Consider the following 25,300-nt stretch of genomic DNA (forward strand, 5'->3'; position numbering starts at 1 on the left):
TCCTTTTAAGAAGCTAAATTAATGTATTCAGTGCTGGGAAAGAAGTTAAACTAATAACACTTCATTGGGTGTTATTAAAAACTTCTAGCCCCAATGGTATCCCTAAATGGTTTTCTGTAGTTTGCTGTCAGAATGATTTGAAGCTGTTAAAGAAACAGCTCTCAGTGTCTCTGTTTGTCAAGGAGAGAGGCTCTAGAGGAGTTTGCATAAACTCAACCCAGCTGAAACACAGCAAGAGTTCATGCATACAACTTTGACAAGGCTTTTGTGAGCGACAAAGTGCTGTCCCCAGTATTGCACTGCAATCTGGCTCAGCTTGAGCTAGGATGAAGAGGGCACTGGGAGAAAACACCTTACAGTGCCCTGGCAAGAAAGTGCAACATTTCAGAATAGGAGACAGCTGCTGATATTTCCAGCCTCACCTTGGCAGCTTGGATGCTGCTCCCCATTGAAAGTCCCCTACTCTCTCTCTCTCACACACACACATACACACATTTCAAAGGATGTTTTGCAGTGTCATTATAGATGCCATTCTCATTCTACAGCTAGCTGTTCCACCGGGTCCCCTCTCTTCTTTCTCTTTAGAAAAGTCATTATGTCTGAATTGGAAAACAGCCCATTTCTTCCCCATTTCCAAGGATATTAATCTGTTTTACTGGTATTTCATTGGCAGGCCTGTGCAAGTGTTCTGAATACTTGCATAATTTGCTCAGCTGCCTTTTTCCCAAAGGGACTGGGTTATAAGTGATTCCATTTTTTATTGTAATATTATGGGGACATGTTGGATTTCATTTTATTTCAGCTTCTTTTCTCCCATTCTAAGAGGGAGCACATTTTAGTATTTAGAGGATGGTAAGACTGAGGGCTGGAGGGGGGGAGAGATTTATACCTATTATTATACTACTAGCACAGGGGACATACACCCTATGTAAATGTCACCATTTGCCCCCCTTTCATTATCTTTTTTTAGTCTTACATAGCGAATAGCAATGTTGCATGAAGCATTTTATTTTATTCATTACCCCCATCAACCAACCAACCAAGTAAACAAACAAGCAACTGAGTTCAATCTTGACTATGTCTGTTTGAAACAAATCAACTTCAAACTATGATTTATGAAGCTGGCTTGTTTCAGCAAACCGTAGCTAATATTAACCTCAGTTACATGCAAACCCTTTCAGTTAACCAAAATTGAAAGCAAAACCTTTTGAACTTCTCCACATGGCCATGCTGGAGGAGAGGGAGTGTACAAGCTCAGGTGGGAGTCTAAGCTCATTTCCATTCATAATAAGTTATGACTTACTATGATGTTTGAATGCCACCATGGTGCAAACCATGACGTGAAAAGCCTGTTCTTGCCTGATTTTGTCCTTTATGTTTAAGATGCCATTCCATTAAATAGATAAAATTACTACTTACAGTTTCCAATCTTTAGGGCCACATTCCACCCAATTTTTACAGTGTGTGTTGCATAATAGGTTCCCCAAAGAACTAGAAACTCCACTGCAGTGTGAGATTTACAGACACACAATGCATGACTTCTTGAAGTTCTATTTTGTGGCTCACATCTGTTAGGGAATTGTTAATATCTCACAAATGTTTAGAAGATGAACCCTTGGAACTTTGATCAGAACTAAAGATGCCTAGTGAGAGAGGTGTTCCTATCGGTTCTGGGCCCCTTGAAAGCATTGTCATGCACACAAAACCTCTTGGGACCTATGTGCCATGCTTGTGTATTTTGGATGATGCATCAATCTCTGATGAAGAACGTGACCTACTTATTGCAGACAAGCCATGGAAGTAGCATGACATCTGAGACATCATGTGTGTCTTAGTAACCCAAAAGACTTGAAGCTACACAAAATCCCTGATCACAGGCCAGAATGATGTGAGTGGGAAGGGCCTTTCCTCTTTCACATTAAAGAGTGGGAAAGAAGCAATGTTGGCACAAAATATTGGGAACTGCATAAGGTTACAGTTAAATGGAAATGAGTGCCAGCTCCAGAAGCAAAATATGGGGGAAGCTATTTGATTGGGGGCAGCTGTGAGGACTCATTCTGTGCTCATATTTCCTTAGTTCTGTCAATTTGTTTGTTGGTTTTTCTGTCCTCTTTCTACTCTTTGAACCATCTCCGGGTTTGTGCAGCTGCTCCATCAACATGTCAAGGACAGATGGTCCCATTCCTGCTGGATGTGGCATTAGGGCAAACCAAGATTTCCTGGAACAGGCAGCTGACCTCTTTTTTAATTATTGGCATAGAAGATTGCATTTTCTGCGTTTTGGCTTGACACCAGTGGCACCATGTCATTGAATTAGAGAATAACTTCCCTGGATAAAGGGGGAAAGCATGGCATGGGTAGAAGGTACCTTGAAATGAGGAGGATCATGGGAGGAAAGTAAAAAGGTAGCCTGTTCTGCAAAATACATTATCTTTAAAAAGTATTTTAGGTCCTCTAGTTTTTAGCCTTCCACCTAATAGTTTTTTTGGGGTTCAGGAGGTGGGAGGAGGAAAATGCATGCTTACTAGAAATAGATAAGCAGATGCACAGGAGATGATCTTGAAATATTTGAGGGTATATCCTGCGCAGCTCCAAATTTTCATCTAACTGTGGCTGCTAGAAAATTTCTGCCTCCTCCTCCTTCTTTATTATCATATTCATAGAGGAATTTTGATATACACAGTAAACAAAATAAAATAAAATATTTGAGCAGAAGAGTTAGACTACATTTTTTAAATGTCAGAAGAACATATAGAATGCATTTTTAATGCTTGGCAAAATGCTGTAAATAAAAACCATTTGAAATGAGAAAAGCACAATCCATACGTGAATGCAGAAATTTGGAGAAACTGCAGGAGGCAGCTGGAGAGAGCCCTGCTAGATTGTCTGGCTAGTCAAAGCTTGGTTGTTGTTGTTAAAATTTGTGTACTGCCCTATACCTGCAGATTCCAGGGCGGTTACAACATAAATTCACAATATAAAAACACAAATGCATAATAAAAACAAAAACAACCCAATACCCACCCGCCCCCAACACATCTTAAAAGGGCATTGGATGTCAATCAGCCAAAGCCTGGTTAAAGAGGAATGTTTTTGCCTGGCACCTAAGGTTATAATGAATGTGCCAGGTGAATTTCCCTGGGGAGAGCATTCCGCAAATGGGGAGACACTGCAGAAAAGGCTCATTCTCATGTTGCCACCCTTTCAACCTCCTGCACAAGTGGCACACGAAGAATGGCCTCAGAAGATGATCTCAGGGCTCGGGTAGGTTCATATGGAAAGAGGTATTGCGGTCCTGAACCATTTAAGGCTTTATAGGTCAAAACCAGCACTTTGATTTGGGCCCGGAAATTAATTGGTAACCAGTGCAGTCAGACCAGGATTGGTGTAATAAGTTCAAATTCTCTTGATCCAGTGAGCAACCTGGCCACTGATGTCTTCATCTGCTGAAGTTTCTGAACCATCTTCAGAGGCAGCCCTAGGTATGACACATTGCAGTAATCTAACCTTGAGGTTACCAGAGCATAGACAACAGTAGTTAGACTATCCCTGTCCAAATAGGGGTGCCCCTGGGCCACCAGCCGAAGCTGATGGAAGGCACTCCGGGCCACTGAGGCCACCTGAGCTTCGAGTGACAGCAAAGGATCCAAGAGTACTCCCACGCTATATACCCTCTCCTTTAGAGGAAGTGCAACCCCATCAAGAACAAGCATCCGGTCTAGGGAACCACCTGCTAACAATGCCTCAGTCTTATCTGGATTGAGCTTCAGTTTGTTGGTTCTCACTCAGTCCATTATTGAGGCAAGATACTGGTCCAGCACTTCCACTGCCTCACCTGCAGATAATAAGGAGAAATAGAGCTGAGTTTCATCAGTATTTTGCTGACAACATACGCCAAACCTCCTGATAACCCCACCCAGCTGTTTCATGTAATGTTGAACAGCATAGGGTATAGGGTTGAACCCAGCAGAACCCCACATTGAAGGCTCCATGGGGCCGAATAACACTCCCCAAGTATCATTCTCAGGAAATGTACATCTAAGTAGGTCTGGAACCACCATAAAGTGGTGCCACCCACTCCTAACTCAGGCAGCCACTTCAGGACACCATAGTTGATGGTATCAAAAGCTGCTGAGAGGTCAAGGATAATTAACAGGGATACATTACCAGTCTCTCTCCCAACAGAGGTCATCATACAGGATGACCAAAGCAGTTTCTGTGCCAAAACCGGGTGTAAACCCTGATTGAAATGGATCTAGAAAATCAGTTTCTTCCAAGAGTGCCTGGTCTGGTCCATGAAAACCCACTCCAGAAACTTGCTCAGGAAAGGGAGATTAGAAGCTGGCCATTAGTTAGTTAGATTTTCTGAGTCCAGGGAAGATTTTTTAAGGAGTGGTTTTACCTCTGCCTCCTTCAAACAGGCATGAATCACCAAGTGTTGTGAAGAGGTATTAATCACCTCCCTGGCCCAGCCAGTTGTTCCCTCCCTGCTGGTTTTTATTAGCCACAAAGTCCTGAGCCACGCCAGAGCCAGCTACCTCAGCATGGATGCTGAAGTCCCCCAGAAGGAGCAGTTTGGGAGTCCTCAACATTGCCTCCAAGACCAGCTCTGTCAGGGAGACTGCTGGGCAGTGAGGCAGATGGTAAACCAGCAGAATCCCTAATCTGTCCTGATTGATCAGTGCCAGGAGCACACACTCTAGATTCCCTTCCAACTGAACAGATAGCCTGGAGAGGGGGAGAGAGAGGGAGAGGGAGAGAGAGAGAATCTCTATAGACCACAGCAACTCCCCCTCCCTGAGCCTTGAGTCTGGCCTGATGCTGCACTGAGTACCCAGGTGGGCACAGGTGGGTGAGACCAACTCCACCCTGTTCACCGACCCAGGTCTCAGTAATACATGCCAGATCAGCCTCCTCATCAATAATCGGATCATAGGTGAGGGAGGTCTTTCTACAAGCAGACCTGGTATTCTTCAAGAGCAGCTGAAGACCCAAGGGCTGGCTGATATGACAACCACAGTTTCCCAAGTTGGAGGAGGGGCTGCCACACAACAGACACTAACTGCCTGTGCCATGTACCACTTAACCAGCCTGCCCCAACTCTCCAACCTTGAACCACTGTAATTGGGGCACCCCCTGCTCTCCCCCACTCCAAGCACATCCTACAAAGAGCCTTTACAAAATAAGTTTAAAACAGTTAAAAGTATTAAAACAATTAAAAGAAATTAAATCAGTCTGAACAATTGGGGACATAACAGCAAAGCCCAACCTAAGGTTCGTCTGGCTGTCTCAACTTCCAAGGCTGCAGTTAACTTCCAGGGTCCCACGCAATAGAAGGCAGGAGGCAGGTCCCACAGGACTCACAGCAGGTGCTGTAATAAAGAGGGAAATGTCTTGACCTTACACTCCTTCGGTGTGCCATTAGTGCACTGGGTGCATAGCTTGAGCTTTCTTGGTGGCAAGCAGACCCCCCCCCCCCCCGCCCTCCCAGGCTACTGAAGCAATCAGATTCTCAGTCTCCTGTGATTTCTAAAGTTTTGAGTAATGATAAAAGTGTCCTTCATTTCTCATAATATACTGCATTATATAATAACACTGGGGTGGCTGCAGATCTTCTAACATGGTTGTTAAACAGAAATATAAGGCTAACGGTTGCGATTGGAGACGCAGGGGCGGATGGATATAAGGTTGAGAGAGAATTCCTGCTCAGTCCAAATGATTAATCCTCCATGAATTTATTACATATGTCTCAGTTAAACTTGGCAATAAGCTTCTGTTTCATTGCAGTAAGCAAGTGTCTGAGAGCTGTGGGCTGGAGCAAAGGACACCAGTGGGCTGGGCTGGGAGTTTGTCCTTGCAGAACAGCAGCTTGAAATACGATGCCAATTAAAGCAAGGCCAGTGTTTTTACAACCCTCCTACATGTTATAGATGCTAGAAGAGCATTGCTGAATTTGTTAGTGAGAGAGGCTGATAGGAAGGAGTGCAGCCAGTGGTGTAGCGTGGATGAGACTGTGTGGGGCCGTGACCCCAGGCACATTTTTTTTTTAAGGGATTCAACCAGACACCCCCACAACGGGCTCCCTCATCAAGGCCAGAACTGTGGATAGGGAAGGTGTGCTGATAGACATCTGCAGTGGCAGAGATGGCAAATATACCCCAAGAAAAGCACTTTAGGCACATGCCTGCAAAGCCTATTACACCTGGATCAAAGCATTGTTCTAGAGCAGCTTTCTCCAGCCTACAACCAGGTGTTGTTGGGCTACAGCTCCCATCATTATCAGCCAGGATGGGGAAAGTTATGCTAAATATCAAATGATCAGCACTATTCTGTCCTACTATGGGAGGACTGGAATATTAATGCACTTTGTAAAGGTTAGTGGATATTTCTCAGAACTCTGTAGTAATGTTAGAATTGTGTTGTCTCATCAAGTTTTTGTTTGTTTCTAAAATGTATACCTCCCCACTGACAAAACAGTAAAGGATGGAAAATTAATAACTGGCTATTAAGGGTTAAGAGTTTCAGAAGCTTTTAGGAATATGGTCTGACGGTTGGTCCATCAGTGTTCTTATCACTGACTGGCAGTGACTCTCCTGAGTTCAGGTAGAGGACATTCACAGTCTAGCAGGAGATGCCAGGCATCAAACCTGGGATCTTTTTGCATGCAAAGCAGATGCTGTACCACTGCAGTACGCTCCTTTACCTTAAGTCTTTAAAAAGTCATGCAAAACAGAAATGAGCTTGCCTGGTGCTAGAATTTACAGTGAAGGAGGCACCAGCTAGATTCCACAGGTGGGGCCCCACCACCAAAAAGGCATTCTCCCTGGCTGCCACCTACCCTGATTCAAAGAGTGAGATTTCCCTGATAATATCCTCAATATATGTCAATGTGCAGGCAGTGCAAGACTTGGGGTTTTTCATTAAAACACTTTTTTTTCCAGGAAGGGGAGTTTTCCAAGAAACCAACCAGTGCTTTTTAGTGTGTGTGTGTGGGGGGGATCTGATAAACTTAAATATAAGGGCCTGCCTTTGCTGCACATTGTAATAAGAAGCTGTACAAGCATGGGTAGCAAGTTGCTGCTGTCTTCCTTATGAGCTTCATCACCCAAGACCCTGACCCCCCCACCCCCTCAGAGATCTTGAGGATAGATAAGTCTGGGTTCTTGAATCACCACAGGAATGCAGTCAGCAAGCTCCAGATGCAGCACCCCAACTTTCATTATTCCAGACTCCTGGCCATGCTGTCTGGGACTGGTAAAAATTCAAGCCCAACCTGGAGGGCAACACAATGGTTGTCCTGAGACTTCCACAGTGAATGAGAGAATGAGGCCTCTGTTTTCTCTGTTCTTGAGGATGCACCATTAACCTCGTACTTGAATGTCTCCTCAAACCAGCTGCAACCTAAGAGGACCCTTCTGCACACCAAGCTCTTTTGGAGCCACATGAGATATCCTGGCTGTGCTGGAAAGCACACCTGTATGACCCTGTTAACTGTTGAGCGGTCTTCTTCTAGGATACCTCAAGGCCTTTTCTTTGCTGCACACGGACCTACTTCTCTCTGCAAAAATACTTAAATCTTCAGCTTCCTCTAGGCTGGTGCTGGAACACACATTCAGCCTGATGCATTAAACCCTACTGGGAGCTGTCCATGGTCCTGATAGTCTTGCACTCTGACTTACGTATATGTTGATGGGCCTCACACCATTTTAGGCCTCTCTCTTGCTATGTAGAAATATACTTGAAGGGTATATGTGTCTGAGATTAAGTGAGTTTGGAGGCAGGTGTTAGAACAAATTGTGCCGTATTTTATTTTATTTTTTTAAAAAAGAAAAGTAGTAAAAACGTTATTTCTCCCTTGAGAGTGATTGGAGTGTAGCCTGGCGTTCTCTAATGAGAGGCTGTAATTGCCCTGAGGTTTTATATGCATCATGCATGACTATGAAATGCTAAATTAATGACAGAGCAGTGAAAAAGCCCAGGTTTGGTGTTGCTAAACATTGAGGTAGAAACAGCTGATCACTGGCCAGTAAGTTATATTTGAATGGGTCACTGACTAGCTGCCTGATGGTGATGGACAGGCTTAGTGAAGAGAAGGCCTTAAACCCAGTTAATGATAGAAATATTGGCTGTTGTGGAAAGCTGGACCTAAAAGACTAGGAAGCTATGCTGGTAAGATCCAGCCACATTGGTTTTGTATCTTGTGTCCAGGATGGCAAAGTGCTAAATAAGCCATGACTTCATTTAGCTCGTGAACACCATGCCATGATTGGTGTGCAGATGGACTTTAAGTGTTTCATCTGAAGATTGTTTATCTCTTTTCTCCACAACTGTCTCCACCATGATGCTCTCAAAATTTGATGCAGCTATTACCCACTTTCCCTTAATTTTCCTCTTGATCTCTGCAGACAGAAATGCTCGGCTTGGAACAACTTTGGTTGCGTTAATTAAATATGTTGCTTGAAACTGTTTGTTTTGACAAACTCAATCTCTCTGTCTTTCACCTTTAGAGGTGACCCAGTGTTATGTTTGTTTTTTTCAGGTGTTTACACCTGTGAGTGTCAAGTTCTCCCCTCCCCCACCAATCCCTCTGAAACAGTTGCTTGTTACATCTCAGAACTAAACAACCTCCAGTACATGATTGCTACAACTGTGTGCTGAAGACTGCAAATTGCACAGTAATTCACTCAGTATAAAAGATTAGCTTCCTGTTTGTTGACTTGGTTCATTGGCTTGTCATCCCATTTAGCATGTAAGAAATAAAAAAGTATTTATCTTTTGAATTAAAAAAGTTTACTGCTATAAAATTCCCCCTTTTCTTTCTTTACACTGTAGCTTAATCCCACAGTACAGAGCAAATTAGATCACATTAATGCTTTGGATAGCATTCAGGTTTGATTATTGCAGTAACTTTAATGTGGGTCTGCTCTTGAATACAGAACCTTCAGCTGGTTCAATTTTGCACTTTACATATTTATTATTGTATTTGTAATCAGCACTATCATAGAAGTATATCAAGGCAGTACAAAACATGCAAAGCCATAATAATATGAGTGAATGCACCCATGAAAGCATCATTAAAAACACCAATACATCCTGGAAGGTTATAAAGACAAAATAATATTCCTAAAGTCTATCTTAAAATGCAGTGGTTGCAATGTTGTTAAGGATAATTTACTGTAGGGAATCACCTCTCACCAATATTGGGAGACCTGCAAATCTTCAGCTGGGAGATCCTGAATGGATCCAGTACCAATGGAGCTTGCATTTGGCACCAAATTTAAAAGGTACTGAATGCAAGCCATACTTGCCAAGCAGTGCATTTTAACGTTTCCTGGTTGTTCCTTTGCAGCCATGTCTTCACCTGTCCCACACTTGATGTAATATATCTCATTACGTGGGATAGCTGAGCATGACCTTTGGAAGACAGTCTTGAAGGCCAGGAGCTAAGCCAAATAGAAAGCAGAAGTTGGTGTTACAGGAATCACTACTAAATTGGAATGGTAGGAACATATCACCTAGTGTGTGGACTTGTAGAACCTCAAGTGAGAAAAATCTTTGGTTTTTTTTTTTTTAATAAAATATCAGAAAATAGTTTTGCACAGTAAATAAGCTAAAGAAAACAAAAGAAAACAACATTTTATTTAAGTTGCTTTTGGAAGTGCAATTACATATATATTGAAGGATGTTAAAGGAGCGGGGAGAAGAATGGGGCGGAGAAGAAAAGGAAATGCTGCCAAGTATTTTGGGCTCTAAAGATATTTAACAAGGGAAAAGAACAAAGTCTGGGGCTGTTTCATCTGATTTTACTTGGCGGGGCGGGGGGGGGACCCACACACATTTTTTAAAGTCAAAATTTCAAGCCTTTATTGTAGAAGCTTTAAACAGGCTCACTGAACTTTGATGAAGACCTCTGGAAGAGGCATTTGAACTTCTGAAGCTGCTGTAGCCAGCTATGCTTTGATATAAATGTGGGACTAGAGAGAGGGAGGGGAAGGAATAATAAAACAAAACAAACAATGACTATGTCTCTCTGTGAACTCTTGTACAACTAAGAATCAGTTATGCTGGAGGCTGTGCAGCCACCCAATTTCTTTGAAGAAGAAGCCTTTTTGCTATCTACCACACCCAATTTTTTTTTTTCCTGTGCTAGCCATCACTTGGTCTGTTGGTGGCTTAGGCACAATCTGCCACTGGTACTTTGCTAGTGAAAGCAATTATAATCAGGTCTGTACAGTACTTCTGAATGACACTCATTGTTTTGAAAGATACATTATTGGATACCCTACACATTTTATCCATGGGCTCCTTTTCTTATTGGCTAAAAACTGAAATATAAGAAGGTAAGTGGGGGACTGTCACATCTGCAATGAAGTTTGAAGCTTTGTAGACAGTCTTCTTATTGCATAAAATGTTTCTAGTCTACAGAAGGGAATTGTGGGAGAAAATTGAGCCTACTAATTCATTTAGATAATCTTCAGAGGTCCTGGTTTGCACAATCTCCTGTTTGCCATGTTGCTGTGACTAGTGGCTGCTCAAGGCAGGTTCTTCTGTGATGGCATCTTGGTAATGAAACTTATTCCTTACCATATGTGCACATAATGCTAAACCAACATATGTTATTTGTTTAAATCATAATATGCAAATTCTGGTGCACTCTGCTCAAGCATTCCCCTTTCACTCCTCAGTTATAACCAAACGGGAAACCAAGGACAAATGCATCATGGTTTGTGGTGAGAGAAACAAACCATGAATGCCAGCTCAGATGTCATGCCAATTCACATGGTTTGTTGCACCTGAATAGAAAAGAAGAGGAACAAAACAGATTTATGCTTGTACACTTTATGGTTTAAACAAACCACACACCTTGTATTAGCATTATATGTGAACACCAGCATTGTTTTGTGGGTATATTGGACTAAGCCAGGGCTTCAAATCTGTGCTCAGCCATGAAGTTCACTGGGTGACCTTAGGCCAGCCACACAACATTTTCAGCATAACCTACCTCACAGTGTTGTTGTGAGAATAAAATGGGGGGTGGGGTGGAGATGACCTTGTATGTCATTGAGCTCCTTGCGGGCAATGTGGGATATAAATGCAAGCGAGCAAGCAGGCACAAAATAAAGTCAATTAAGACCCTATTATTTCAGAGAGTGTTTGGGATAATAGGCAACTCCTTACATTCTGCCCTTTTTCATCTCCGGTGTACTGTTGATGCTGTGCCCCTTGGATAGTGACATGGGATGTCAAATATTTTAAATAAAACAAATTAACCTGCATCTGAGCTGGCCATTCCATCTGCAGGAACTAGCCTGGTCATTCAAAAGCAGAAGTTTGTGGGGGTGGGTGGGGGTTGGCTTCTGAAAAGTTTATGAAATAAAAACCATTATTTTTTTTTAAGTCCTAGGTTTCTGCCATAAAACTTCAAGGTAATTGGAGGTCTGGGCCAGTGTTAACCATCTCAATTAGTTCCTTTTTTTTTGTCTCTTAAAGTTTTCCTGGCTTCTCAAGCTGTTCCAAAAAATCCTTTCCCAGTTTTTAGTGGTTTCCATGATGTAATTTTTTTTGCAAAATGTGGCATTATGGCAATATTTCTCCCTTGCCCCAGTCACCTCTGATCTCTGCAGCAAAATTGTGAAAACAGCCTTATAATCAATGTAATTGGAAATCAGAGTTAATGAGAACCTTGGCATTCACAAAATCCCCAAAGTGATGTTGGGCTTCAGACGCTAGATAAGAAAATGATTGGGCTCAACTGAAAATCAATTTGCCTAATTAGAAGATGCATACTCCCACCAGCCCATGTGGGAAAGACACTTTAACCCCCCCCCCCCCCACTAAGGTAAGACAAGCTGTTGGCCCATAAATGGACATTTTCTTGGCTAGTGGTTCCCAGTTAGGGGTCCGGGGACCCCTGGGAGTCTGCAGAATACACTCAGAGTGTCCATGGCACCATCCCCTGCCAGGGAACTCACTTATCTTGTTAATTGCACAGTGAATTAAACCCCCCCCCCTAAATCTTCTTTGTGTTTTAATATCACAAATTTTATGGTCTGTTTTTAGTATTTCTAAAATCCTTTGCTTATTAGGGCCTACCCTACATTTTATTGTTTTGCACAGGTAACTACCATAGAGTTATCAAAATTTTCAAAAGTAAGGGGTCCATGGCTTAGCTTTTGAAAAATATGGGGTCCTCAGTAATTAGCTAATTGGGAACCACTGTTCTAGGCAATAGTGTTCTATAATGAGATATAATAGCAACTCCCATTATTTTGTGAACTCTTTTATATTCTTTGTTCATTAATTTCCACCTACAAACAATTTCCCACTCTGTATGGAGTTCAGGGTTTGAAAAAGTTTCTGGCCAATGTTATTACTAAAGATCTTTCTAATACCTGTCACCCTGCCTGGTTGCTGCATCTCTGAGGAAGCGTGCGTAGAAGTTACAAACTACACATACCTTTACCACCTGATAGCCCCTTAAAACAGCTAGAAAGCAGCTTTCTAGTTTTGCACATCTGGGGAATCCTTTCTGGCTTCTACTAAATTGGGAGCTGCCAGTGGTCACTCTTTTGTTCCTGTTCTATCTGCAAAGCAGGGAATGGTCTGTGGGAGAAGAACACATACCAACTCAGACAACCGGTCTACCATCTCACTATTATCTACAGTGGCAGTAGCACTCCATGCGCAAGGAATGTTCAGAGGCTCATTATTTATTTATTTGATCTTCCTAGGATCATGTTGTTTGGGATCTACAGTCTGGTTGCTGACTTATTATCAAACTAACATTTGCTCTGCTTTCTGTGGTTACCGCTTGCACTTGCAGGGAGCAGTTTTGTTGTCAGTGAAGGAAGTTATTTGGACATCTCTGACTGGCTGAACCCGGCAAAGCTCTCTCTTTATTATCAAATCAATGCCACGTCGCCTTGGGTGAGGGATCTCTGTGGACAGAGGACTACAGATGCATGCGAGCAGCTGTGTGATCAGGAGACTGGTAAGTGGAAACATGGTTGGGGTTATGGTATGAACCATAGCTGTCAACTTTTCCCTTTTTTTAAAGGGAAATTCCCTTATTCCGAATAGGATTCCTCGCAAGAAATGGGAAAAGTTGACAGCTATGGTATGAGCCACAAGAGACTGTATAAAAATGAGAGAGGCATTACTTTGAGAACCACTGCAGTAAGAGGGGCATGTGGTTTCTGCAACCCTCTTTTCTTCTGGCTGGTCTAGGGAAATCTTCCTAGGCTTCTGACATTTTGTCTTCTATTCACAAGTGCTATGAATCACGTAAAATATGTTTTTATTGAAAGATTTTCATGCATAACACATAACACCTCTGTTTTCAGTTCACATAGTTCTGTCTACAGGTCAGTTACATTTGGTGTGATACATTGCTGTCATAGGCATTGCGAGGGTGAGGGAGAGAAAAATGTAGGGGGAGAGAGAGGGGAGACAGAGGGGAGACACTTTCCCTTCTTTTGCATAGTGTGTGTGTGGGGGGGGGGGGTTGTGTCAGCATCACATTGATATGTTCTTCATCTATTCATTTATTAGTTTTCATTGATGTAAGAGATTGGGGAGCCCAGGGTATAGTTGGTTGCATTCAGTTGATTGCAGTGAGTTTTGTTTGTGTGTGTACTATGAATCACTGTTGTGGACACCTTGTCCTTCACTTGGTGATATATTTGCAAACCTACGGGGTCCCCTACAAGCAGTGAATAAGGTGGGGAGGGGGGGTTGGGCGACTTCTAAATTTCCTAGTTGGAAGCTCTGGACAGATTCACTTTGAAGACAGGTTGCGAACAGCCCATGCAAAGAGGAGTTTGAATTGTCAGTCCCCCCGATGAATTCTGAAAAAGCTGCCATGGATGCTTCCTTAATGAAGATGCTGGTTTAGATGTTGCACTGGCAGAGTGGAAACTTCTTTCCCTAACTCACAACACAATAAAGACCTGCTTAATGGACACATGGGTCCTTATCACTTGACAGTCTTTCCGCAGTCCTAGGTGTATGGTGTCTTCATGGTAGAGGCCTGTACAATTGTACAAAGACTTAATTTAAATTGTACAAAGGCTTGTTCAGGAACACCATGGGATGAAGCCACGATAAAACAGCTCCTGTTCCATTGCTGTAATGTCCAAAGGACACTTGAGTAGAAAGGCAAGCTGCCTTAGTTCTGGTAAAGCTTCTTAAAAAACAGTGCTAAAAACTAAATAGATAAAGCTGGAGACTTTACTTGGCTTATCCTGCTCCCCATAGTGTAACTTGCCCTTTCTCTCCTAGCCCCTCAAGGAGATCCTCTGGAGCAGGATTTTGGGGGAGGTGGGGGGTGGAGAAGAAGGGAGCTCTTTTTGCAGGACACCACTTGTGCAATGCTGAATTGAACCTTGGGGGGGGGGAGAGATAATAATTTGGTTTTAACCAATTAAAAGTGAATACATTTTTAAGTGAACTGGAAACCTTGATCAAGCAGGGTTCAAGTGGACAGATTTACAAACCCCATCCAGATGCGGAAAGGTCAGAGCCTGAGGAGGCAGGGCTGGCATGTGCAGCCACACCCCTCCCAATATGGTTTCACTTCTGTAATGCCTGTTTGGTAGAGGTAAAGGGACCCCTGACCATTAGGTCCAGTTGTGGCCGACTCTGGGGTTGCGGCGCTCATCTCGCTTTACTGGCCGAGGGAGCCGGCCTACAGCTTCTGGGTCATGTGGCCAGCATGACTAAGCCGCTTCTGGCAAACCAGAGCTGCACGTGGAAAAGCCGTTTACCTTCCCGCCGGAGCAGTACCTATTTATCTACTTGCACTTTGACATGCTTTCAAACTGCTAAGTTGGCAGGAGCTGGGACAGAGCAACGGGAGCTCACCCCGTCATGGGGATTTGAACCACCAACCTTCTGATCAGCAAGTCCTAGGCTCTTACTTAACCCACAGTGCCACCCACGTCCCTTAATGCCTGTTTATTGTGGTATTTATTTTGTCTACTGTTGTAAGCTGTGCTGCCCTGAGTGGTGTATTCGCACCAGAAGGGTGGGATACATTAGTGTTGCTAATAATAAGCATGTAAATAATGTTGGCATGTAAACAAAATTACAAAGAGCATCTGGGAAGAAGTCTAAATGGGAAAACAACCCACATTAAACTTGAACCTCTACTGCTGATACAACTATCCAGTAGGGCTGTTCCCCAAAGACAGCTTTGTGCTGCCCAGGAGAACAAGGGGATCCTTTTGCTCAATGGTCTTTCATGGTTTATAATGGGAGCTGTTATCAAATGGGACAGCCACACAGAGATCCAAAGATGACTAGTTCAGGTCTCACCACTCTTGTGGCATGGGTAAATGGCAGAAGGCACCAAATAGCCTTATCACAGGCTTAACAATTTCTGATTTCCTTTGAATAGCAGACTAAGAAATTGTTCCTCTGACATTCAGTTAATAGTTTGTAGGCTCTTGGGAGAGGATCAATCAATCTGCAGCTTTCTTTGCATGCTTATGGATCTTGGAGACCTTTGTGGCTTCATTCTTCTAGGCAACCAATAGTGCAGATACAGGGAACACATTTGTTCGTTTTACTGGTGCTCCTTTGGGCTCCTGGCTGTGTAAATGGCACTCTGGGCTGCTGGCAGCAATCTGGTTCATGGACTGCTGTGGCTTGCATATTGAAACACAGAAGCACAGCTTGGTTTGCAGATCTTGGACGACAATGAAGAACAGAGGTCAGGATGCATGCAGAGGGATGGATTTCAGGACCAATAGCAAGTTTTGGCCTCATGCCATGATTCCTTGGGGGAAATTAACATTGCATCATGATGGTTTGGGAATGATCTAAAGGGGCCTTGCTGAATTCATAGAGCATATCCTTGCTACAGACACAAATTTGTCCCTTCCAAACACATCTGCAGCATGTAGCCTCTTCCAAGCCCCTGACACAGGAAATTGTGTGTGACATCATCCAAACAGCAGTATCTGCTGGGATTTGGAGGGTTTGTTTTTGAGTTGCTTGTCCTCAACCAAAACAGTAGCAGAAAAGCACAGAGGAGTTGGCAGGTCCAGGGGGGGGGGTGTCCATGCCATTTTCATCAGAGGTAAGGGTAATCACATCTTGTGAAGAGTTGGCTACACCTATGCAATGCCACCAGTTGCTATAAGAGTTTGGGAGCAGGAAAACAGAAGCAGCTGCCTTAAGCCCTAGCCCAGTCCTCTAGCCCAGAATTGCCCTTTCTGAGAGGCGACGGCTTTCCAGGGCAAATCTCTTTACCATCATTGGCTCTCCCAGGGTTGGGTAACACCTTTAAGTCTAAGGTCTGTCATTTCTTCCTAGCAACCTTCTGAGGACCATGCTCCAGTGGTGGGCAGTCACAGAGGCAAAAGTGTGTGAGGCAGTGTATATAAATTATGCCTTCGCAGAGTAGGCTATTTTCTACACACAAACACACATTCCTGTCCTCCAGAAAGGCAAATAAGACACACCCTTGGGAGTTCAAGGATACATTATAGCCAGGGAAAATCCATCAGCATGTGAAGCAGGCCTAGTGAGTGGTGTGGTCATGGAAGAGGGCTGTGTGGCCTGTGGAGAAGGAGAGGCCTGGAAGGGCACATTTGGCCCCTGGGCCTAAGGTTCCCAACACATGTGCTATTTAATCCTTCCGACTTTCCATGTCAGGATGGACATGGAACCTTATGCATGTAATCCTAATTTGTTCCACATTCAAGCTGTTTATAGTGTGGACCAAGCCAAACATTTTCATAGCCCTTTAGACATGTCTAAAGGTGCTTATGTCCCTGTCAGAGCTGCCCCTAGGTCCCAGCTCACAGAGGACCAACGCCAGGCTGTCGTTATGTACAAAAGTCTTTATTAAAGTTTGGTTTCCATTTCAAAGCCGCAGCGTGCAACTCTACGTCTTAAACCCTAGACCGGCGAAGCTCCATCTGAGTCTCCTCCCCTTCCACACCAGACTCTAGCCATGCTCCACCTCTTCCTTAGCTCCTTCCTCCTCTGGGCCCTCCTGCCCGCTGGGGTTTCTTCCTTTCTGGACTCTTCTGACGCTGACCCCCCTGAATCTTCCCCCTCCTTCCAGCGGGCTTTAGGACCTGGTTCCCTATCCGGGCTACCTGCTGTGCCGCTCGCCTGTACATTTGAACTTGGCGCGCGCGCCCAGCCGGCAACCTTCCTCTTGACCGTTCCCCCGCTCTCTGATGGAGGCGTGGTCAATCCTGACTCATCTCCTCTCGCTGGTGGTGAATACGCTGGTCCCGATACCTGGGACTCCTCCCCCCCACTGCGCTCTGGTGGGGAAGCTGGTCCTGATTTCCAACTGCTGCTCTGGGAGTCCCCGCTGGCCCCTTGCTTCTGGGGTGTCCCCCTTGTGGCCCCCCTTGCCCTGGCCACCGGCGCCCCCTTCTGTGAATCTTCCGATTCGCCGGAGAGGCTCATGGAATCTTTCAGGCTACTGTCATCTTCTCCTACGCTGCCCTCGGATTGCTCCCCTTCGCTCTCCATCTCCTCCCCTCCCTGCGCTCCCGCTGCGTCCCTGACAGTCCCCTTCAAAAGAAGCACAAATATGTTTTGAGATTACAAAGTTTATTATTTCTGAGCCTTTCTGGTATCTGAACTAAACAATTAAGTCCTGTCATTGTGTGTGTGTGTGTTTTTAAGAGATGCTGCTTTGACCCCTGACCTTCAGTGTATCTGATGGGAATGCATGTTGCTTTAACTGAGTTTGGCTTTGGATTTTGTATAATGCAAGAAGGAAAATTCTGCCATCAGGGATCCATTAATCTCCAGGCAGAATGTTGAAATTGTGTTACAGCTTGCCATCTTTAGTTTGCTGAAATGAAGTTTCCCATAAAATGAAGCCTGGAGCAAAAGCTTTAGCTGTGGGTATTAGAAGCACTAATTTTATTGTTTTTTTCAGGTTTATAGAGCTTCAGTTTCAGCTGTCATGGAATAAAGAAATATAAAAGGTGTTTGGGCCTTTTCTTTTCTTTTCTTTTCTTTGTTTAGGGAAGGGGGAGAGATGATTGAGTGGGGCATGATGGAAAAGTACAGTTATATATGGTATGAAGTGGACATAAAGGGTTCCCCCCTAAGGGGGCTTAGTACATTTATGGATTGGGGTAAGAGGTTCATCAACGGGCATCAGCCATTGTGGCGCAGTGGAGTACCTCATGGTCCAAGGCAGTCCATCTCTGAATACCAGTTGCTAGGGGGTAAAATAACAATGTTTGACTGCTGCTTTTGTGCCCTGCGTACCAGCTTCCCTGAGGCATCTGTTTGGCTATAGCAGGAAGCAGAGGTGCATCTTTGGTCTTACGCTATATTTCCTTGCCACCTATCCTGCTGTTTATCCAAAATATTTAAACCCTAAAGCATCATACAAAGTTTCTCACGCAAACTCCTGCTGTTGTTAAATCCAGACAGTACAAAACAGTGAAACATATTGCATTATCACGGTGTCCATAATACACACACTGTTGTTGTTGTTGTTGATAGTGCAACAAATCCACTTTTAGGAAGAAACAGATTTTATTTGCTCAGGAAAGTGACAGAGAAATGCGTAGAAAACTGTGGGATGAACAATTTCTTAACAGGAAGGCATATAAACTCCCTGCAAGCAAGTTTGTATGAATGCCTGTTGTTGCATAACCTCCCCACAATCAAACCAGAGCAATTGCTCAATAAATAAGCTTTGTGCAAGTAAATCAGAATGAATGCTACACTAAGCAGGTCCTCTAGGGGAGCCCCAAGTCAACCCCTCACAGAAAGGCATTCCATAGACAGGGCACCACCACTGGGAAAAAACGCTTTTCTGGCAGAGAAATCTGGAGAAGGTCCTTCAATGAAGATCTTAAGGCCTGGGTGGGAATAGGTGCTCTTTCAATTAAGCTAAAGGTAAAGGTAAAGGCCGGACGCAGGTGGCGCTGTGGGTTAAAGCCTCAGCGCCTAGGGCTTGCCGATCGAAAGGGCGGCGGTTCGAATCCCTGCGGCGGGGTGCGCTCCCGCTGCTCGGTCCCAGCGCCTGCCAACCTAGCAGTTCGAAAGCACCTCCGGGTGCAAGTAGATAAATAGGGACCGCTTACCAGCGGGAAGGTAAACGGCGTTTCCGTGTGCGGCTCTGGCTCTGGCTCTGGCCAGAGCAGCGATGTCACGCTGGCCACGTGACCCGGAAGTGTCTCCGGACAGCGCTGGCCCCTGGCCTCTTAAGTGAGATGGGCGCACAACCCCAGAGTCTGTCAAGACTGGCCTGTACGGGCAGGGGTACCTTTACCTTTTTAAAGGTAAAGGTACCCGTGACTGTTGGGTCTAGTCATGGATGACTCTGGGGTTGCGGCGCTCATCTCGCTCTTTAGGCCAAGGGAGCCGGTGTTTGTCTGCAGACAGCTTCCGGGTCATGTGGCCAGCATGACTAAGCCGCTTCTGGTGAACCAGAGCAGTGCATGGAAATTCCGTTTACCTTCCCACCGGAGCGGTACCTATTTATCTACTTGCATTTTGATGTGCTTTTGAACTGCTAGGTGGGCAGGAGCTGGGACTGAGCAACAGATTCGAACTGACCTTTAGACCACAGTGCCACCCATGTCCCCATTCAATTAACTAGTCCACAACAATTTATGATTTTTAAGGTTAAAACCAGCGCTTTGATTGGCTTTGGAGTGGAAAGTAGTGCAAATGACAAAGCACTGTACTAACTGGTGCATATCAGTAGCCTGCCTGCTCTATTTTGAAACAGCTGAAGATTCCAGTCTCTTTTTACACACAAAAGACCTTGCCGTAAACCTCAGTCTTCAGTGGGAGTGTACCTCTGAGTACCATTTGAGGGATGACATAGTAGGGGCAGACGTGTTAGCTTGCAGTAAATATTCAGTGTAACCAGCTGTCGGGCTCATTATACAGGTCTGTGGAGATAGAAAACTGTGGCTGGTTATAATTGGAGGTGAGTTTTGAACTATTAAAAGTACCACCTTTTTGTTATCAGAAAACAAACATTTTATTATTTGGCTGCATTAAGCTAACGAAGGGAATGTGCATATATTTGATTACCGTAATTGCATATTTGAGTCCTACCCAGCCCTAGATTTGCAAGGCAATTTCAGACAGATGTTTGGGAGTACATTCAGTGACAGAGGGTGTGCAAATGCCGTCTGGGGCGGGCGTGTAGGGTGCTCCCTTGGGGGAGGCAGGGTACGGAGTGAACCTGCTGCAACTCCTCTTGCAAATTACACCCAGGGCGCACCTGGGAGCGGAACTGTGGCTACGTTAGAGGTAGCTGTGCTGCTTCCTTGCGCGCCACAGCACAAGAGAATGGTGGCAACATTGCCCTGCCACGGCCAGGCACAGGGGAGCAGTTTGGCAGCTTCATAGCTCACTGCAGCCTCTCTCCATCCCTGGGTCAGGCTTGTCCTAAGGGTGGAGCTGCTCAGCCTCTCTCTGGAGCTGCCACTGTTGGGCACAAGCCAACCTCCACTGACAGAGCCTCTGGTGGGGCACCTGGTTGCACTCCTTCAAAATTGTGCCCAGGGCCATGGCCCTCCACGCTATGCCACTGAGTACACTGTCATCTTTGCAGGGAGCAAAAGGCTCATAAGCTAGCAGTTCAGCTGAGAGATCCCTTTCCCCAGAGGTGTGGTCTAAAGCCGAAAGGAAGACTGGTCTCTGACTCTACTCAAGGCCACACCCAGACAGTCAGAGGAGAGACACTGAAAAGTCTCAGAGTCTCTGCAGCTGGAGGGCATATCAATCAAAGTACAAATTAACAACAACAACAACAACAACAACAACAACAACAACAACAACAATTCTCATTGAGAACTGGAAAACGTGACCTGTGTTGGAGGTTGTATGCTGTGGAATGGTACAGTCGGGGTCAGGCAGATTTCAAGCAAGCTAGCCTATGTCCCCTGCCTAAACCTAGCACATCACATGCAGTTAGGGTTGCCACCCATACCTTAAAAAAATGGGATTGTCCCGTTTTGTGGGTACAGAGTCTCCTGTCCCATTTGCCCCCCAATTTGTCCTGTTTTCGAAGTTATAAAAATAAAATTGGCATTTGTGCTCTCACCCTAACTTGCTTGTCTCACGCAACTAGAAGTTGCTAAGTGCTTAGGAAGTTGGGTCTGCGCTTCCCTCCAAAGCCAACTGATTGATGCTCAAGACTAGCCAATAATGGAGCAGCAGCCTTTTCGAAGGGGAGAGTGTGGGCGTCAGAAGCAGCTTGAGTAAGGAGTCATTTTGTTTTGTTTTGTTTGCAAGATGAAGCATGTAAGCAAGCATTTGGGGATGGGGGCTTGTTTTGTTTTGATCCACCACCTTTTTGTTTAAAGCATTGTGTCCCAGAAGCAGCAGCTATGGTGCATATGAATACGAGTGATCACTGATCAGGTGTCCTTTATTAATCCTGCCAATTAATTGTTTTTGAAACATGCTTTCCTCCCCTTCTCACACACTGAACTAAATGCATCTCTTATGATGGCACATGCCACCTAGAACTGCTAGATTTGGTTGTGGGTTTTTAAAACAAATATTCAAAAAGGCAGGACTGGGTTGGCCCAAGACATTTTGCTACCTGAGAAAGAACAGTGGGATAGCAATCCTTCTTCCCAGAGGATTCTGGGAATTATATCTCTGGGAAAGGAACAGGGGGTCTCCAAGACTGTTAAAGTGGTATAAGAGTGCTTTGAATGGTGCTTTAGATAAGATTCCTGCACTGCAAGAGGTTGAACTAGATGACCCCCAGGGTCCCTTCCAGCTGTACAGTTCTATGATTCCATGAATGCCTATAGAAAACAGATGAGTTCTTTTTAGTAAAAGGTAAAGGGGCCCCTGACCATTAGGTCCAGTCGTGACCAACTCTGGGGTTGCGGCGCTCATCTCGCTTTATTGGCCGAGGGAGCCGGCGTACAGCTTCCGGGTCATGTGGCCAGCATGACTAAGCCGCCTCTGGCGAACCAGAGCAGTGCACGGAAATGCCATTTACCTTCCCGCTGGAGCGGTGCCTATTTATCTATTTGCACTTTGACATGCTTTTGAACTGCTAGGTAGGCAGGAGCTGGGATGGAGCAACGGGAGCTCACCCCATCGCGGGGATTTGAACCACTGACCTTCTGATCAGCAAGCCCTAGGTTCTGTGGTTTAACCCACAGCGCCACCCGTGTCCCATGAGTTCTTTTTAAAATGCCTCAAATAGGTGACAAGAAAAGATGTAACCCTGGTGGTTGAATGGACTTCTCTGATTATGATGCATACATGTGTGTGAATGAACTGGCATTAGCAGCTATATATATGGAAAGGGATGTTGGAGGCAAAGCTCTCCTAGGAAGAGAAACAGAATTTGTTGCTATCTCCTCCTCACTTGGACATGGGTGACGCTGTGGGTTAAACCACAGAGCCTAGGACTTCGAATCCCCCTGACGGGGTGAGCTCCCGTTACTCGGTCCCTGCTCCTGCCAACCTAGCAGTTCGAAAGCACGTCAAAGTGCGAGTAGATAAATAGATACCGCTCCGGCGGGAAGGTAAACGGTGTTTCCGTGCACTGCTCTAGTTCGCCAGAAGCAGCTTAGTCATGCTGGCCACATGACCCGGAAGCTGTATGCCAGCTCCCTTGGCCAATAAAGCGAGATGAGCGCTGCAACCCCAGAGTCGGCCACGACTGGACCTAATGGTCAGGGGTACCTTTACCACCTCTCTTTGGTGGGGTTTTACCATTCTTCTTACAGGCAGAAATCCAGCAGGCGGGGAGGATGTGAATTATTGAAATTAATGTGCATTGCTAACTCAGATCCAGAAATTTCATTGGGTCCACTCTGTGGGTGTGACCAACATTGGAAACAACAAAATGACTTTGAAGTCATTTCTGCACCAAGTAATTTTTAGCCTCCTAATTCTTCCCCACCCCCTCAACTTGTCCCATATTTTGCCTGACCTGTTCCTTGTTTTACCCAACCAAAGGTGTCAACCCTGCATTGTGCACACTATATGAGCTAAAACCTAAAACAACTCTGCAGGGAGTGTGGTAGGGAGGCTGAAACAAAAGTCCATGGAGCCAAAAATTATCTGACATCAGGACAAAGGTCCCCTTTCTCTGCCGTTACACTTTCACGACCCCTTTTTTTAAAATGCTGCATGATTGCAGAACACATATTTGTTATGCAATAAGAGTGAGGAATTAATGATCCAGGCAGTAAGAAACTTGCATGCTAAGCACTGTACGAAGAAAATGACTTATTAATGCTTCTTTCCACTTGTGTTCAAGTTCCTAAAAAAAAAAAAAAAAAAGAGCATTAAATGTGGGCCATCCCTTTAAGTTCTCCCTCCCTACCCCAGGAAAGAACAGTTCCTCCCAAGTAGGGAACAGCTAACCCTTCCTCGGTCCACCCCCCACTTCTTTTTGGAAAGGTTACAATTCAAAACCTTGCATCATGAATCACAAAGTTAGCGGCTTCTGGCAGATCATAAATCAGGCCTCTGGAGTCACTAAGACAAATCCCAGGACATTTAATCTTTAATATTAGACATGTTTAAGACGGTGAATATTTTATGAAGGTGCTGTTGCAATTTAGCACATCATTAGCTCCTCTTATTTTCCCCTCCCCTCCTTTACAGGACTTTTTTCCCCCTCAGTGAAAGAAAAGAAAAGAAAGATGTCCAGCAGATGAACCCATTTCACTTATCTCTGGCAACAAAAGATGCTTACCTAATCCCAGTGAGAGATTTTAAGGAACCCGATGATCATAAGAGCAAGTTTATCAGACTGTATTACAGTGGTACCTCTGGTTACAAATTTAATTCGTTCTGGAGGTCTGTTCTTAACCTGAAACTGTTCTTAACCTGAGATACCACTTTAGCTAATGGGGCCTCCTGCTGCCGCCATGCCGCCAGAGCACGATTTCTGTTCTCATCCTGAAGCAAAGTTCTTAACCCGAGGCACTACCTCCAGGTTAGTGGAGTCTGTAACCCAAAGTATTTGTAACCTGAGGTACCACTGTACTTCCTTAGTGGAAGCAGCTTTCAATCTGTGCATCTTCCTTCTTTAGCTAGGCGAAGGGAGGCATTTGCTTACCTTCCACCATTTCTCAAATGAAAACAAGTTCAAGACTGGGATAGCTCAGTTCTCATGCCAGTTATTCCTGTCCCTGCCACCACTACCCATAGCCTGAAAGTTCTGTTCCATCTGCTGCACTCAGTAGCATTTACTAACTCTGCAGTATTGATATAATCTACTCTGCCCTGTTTCCCACTGATTTAAAGCCCAATAAAGGTGTTTGCTCTTTTGGCTAAAGAAAGATACATTTGATAAGCATGGTTGCCTACAATCTGTTGGTGACAGTTGAAAATACATTCTGGAAATTGCAGTACATTGAAGTTTAGGCTGGGCATTGTCCAGGACTGCATTGTTTTGGGGGCTGATGACTATGCATGCACATTCATGTACACTAGAGATAGGATGCATGCCTTTGGCTACTGTGACAAGAGGATGCTGGGCTACTAGGAGGGGCCTTTGATCCAGCAGCACTCTTTCTGTATGCACTTGAGATACAATGCATTCATTTCCCAGGTCTGCCACCTAACTGTTAGGGGCTTAGGGTTTGGAACTGAAATCTGGACAGTTTCCTTTTATGGTTGGGGTTGGACTCCTTCTAAGGCTGGGGGTGGGGTTGTCATAATAGACCTAAGTGACCTCTCATAACTAGGAGGGCCTTTTACCAGCTTTGTCTGGTAGGCCTGCAGTAGTCATACAGTGGTACTTCGGGTTACATACGCTTCAGGTTACATACGCTTCGGGTTACAGACTCCGCTAATCCAGAAATAGTACCTTGGGTTAAGAACTTTGCTTCAGGGTGAGAACAGAAATCGTGCAGCGATAAGAACGGACCTCCGGAACAAATTAAGTTCTTAACCCAAGGTACCACTGTGTCTGGATTGGGATTACTTTTCCATTTGTATGCAATACACTTTATATGGGACTGCAGCAGCTGGATTGTTGATGGGACAGATGGGGCAGGTGGCTAACAGACTTCTGCAGCCATTTAAATTTATTAGCCAGTCATTTTAATTATTATATGTATTGTGGTTATTTTTTTAATGGTACAGTATTTATTTTTTTTACCCCGCCCTACTATTTTTTCATATTTTTTTCATTTATTGAATTGAAATTTCTGCTGAAGGAGCCCAGAGTGGCAAACGTGTCCACAGTTAAAAAGCAGAAAGAATTCTAAGACAGTTAAAGCGGTATATGACATTTTAAAATATGACTGTATAAAAATACTTTTATAAACAAATAAATATATCTGAGGAATGGCAACTCACA

The 25,300-nt window shown here is 44.6% G+C and overlaps 1 protein-coding gene across 2 annotated transcripts in view; it reads left to right on the forward strand.

Annotated features, from left to right (window-relative positions):
• The window catches only part of ASTN2 (astrotactin 2), a 669,461-nt gene that overhangs the window by 341,366 nt on the left and 302,795 nt on the right, over positions 1–25,300 (forward strand). For both annotated transcript variants that reach the window (XM_079961923.1, XM_079961924.1), the window contains exon 7: positions 12,824–12,991. In XM_079961923.1, coding sequence (XP_079818049.1) covers positions 12,824–12,991 — 168 coding nt within the window. The remainder of the gene's footprint in view (positions 1–12,823; positions 12,992–25,300) is intronic.

This window comes from Podarcis cretensis (assembly GCF_951804945.1).
Source record: "Podarcis cretensis genome assembly, chromosome: Z".
Classification (NCBI taxonomy): Eukaryota; Metazoa; Chordata; class Lepidosauria; order Squamata; family Lacertidae; genus Podarcis; species Podarcis cretensis.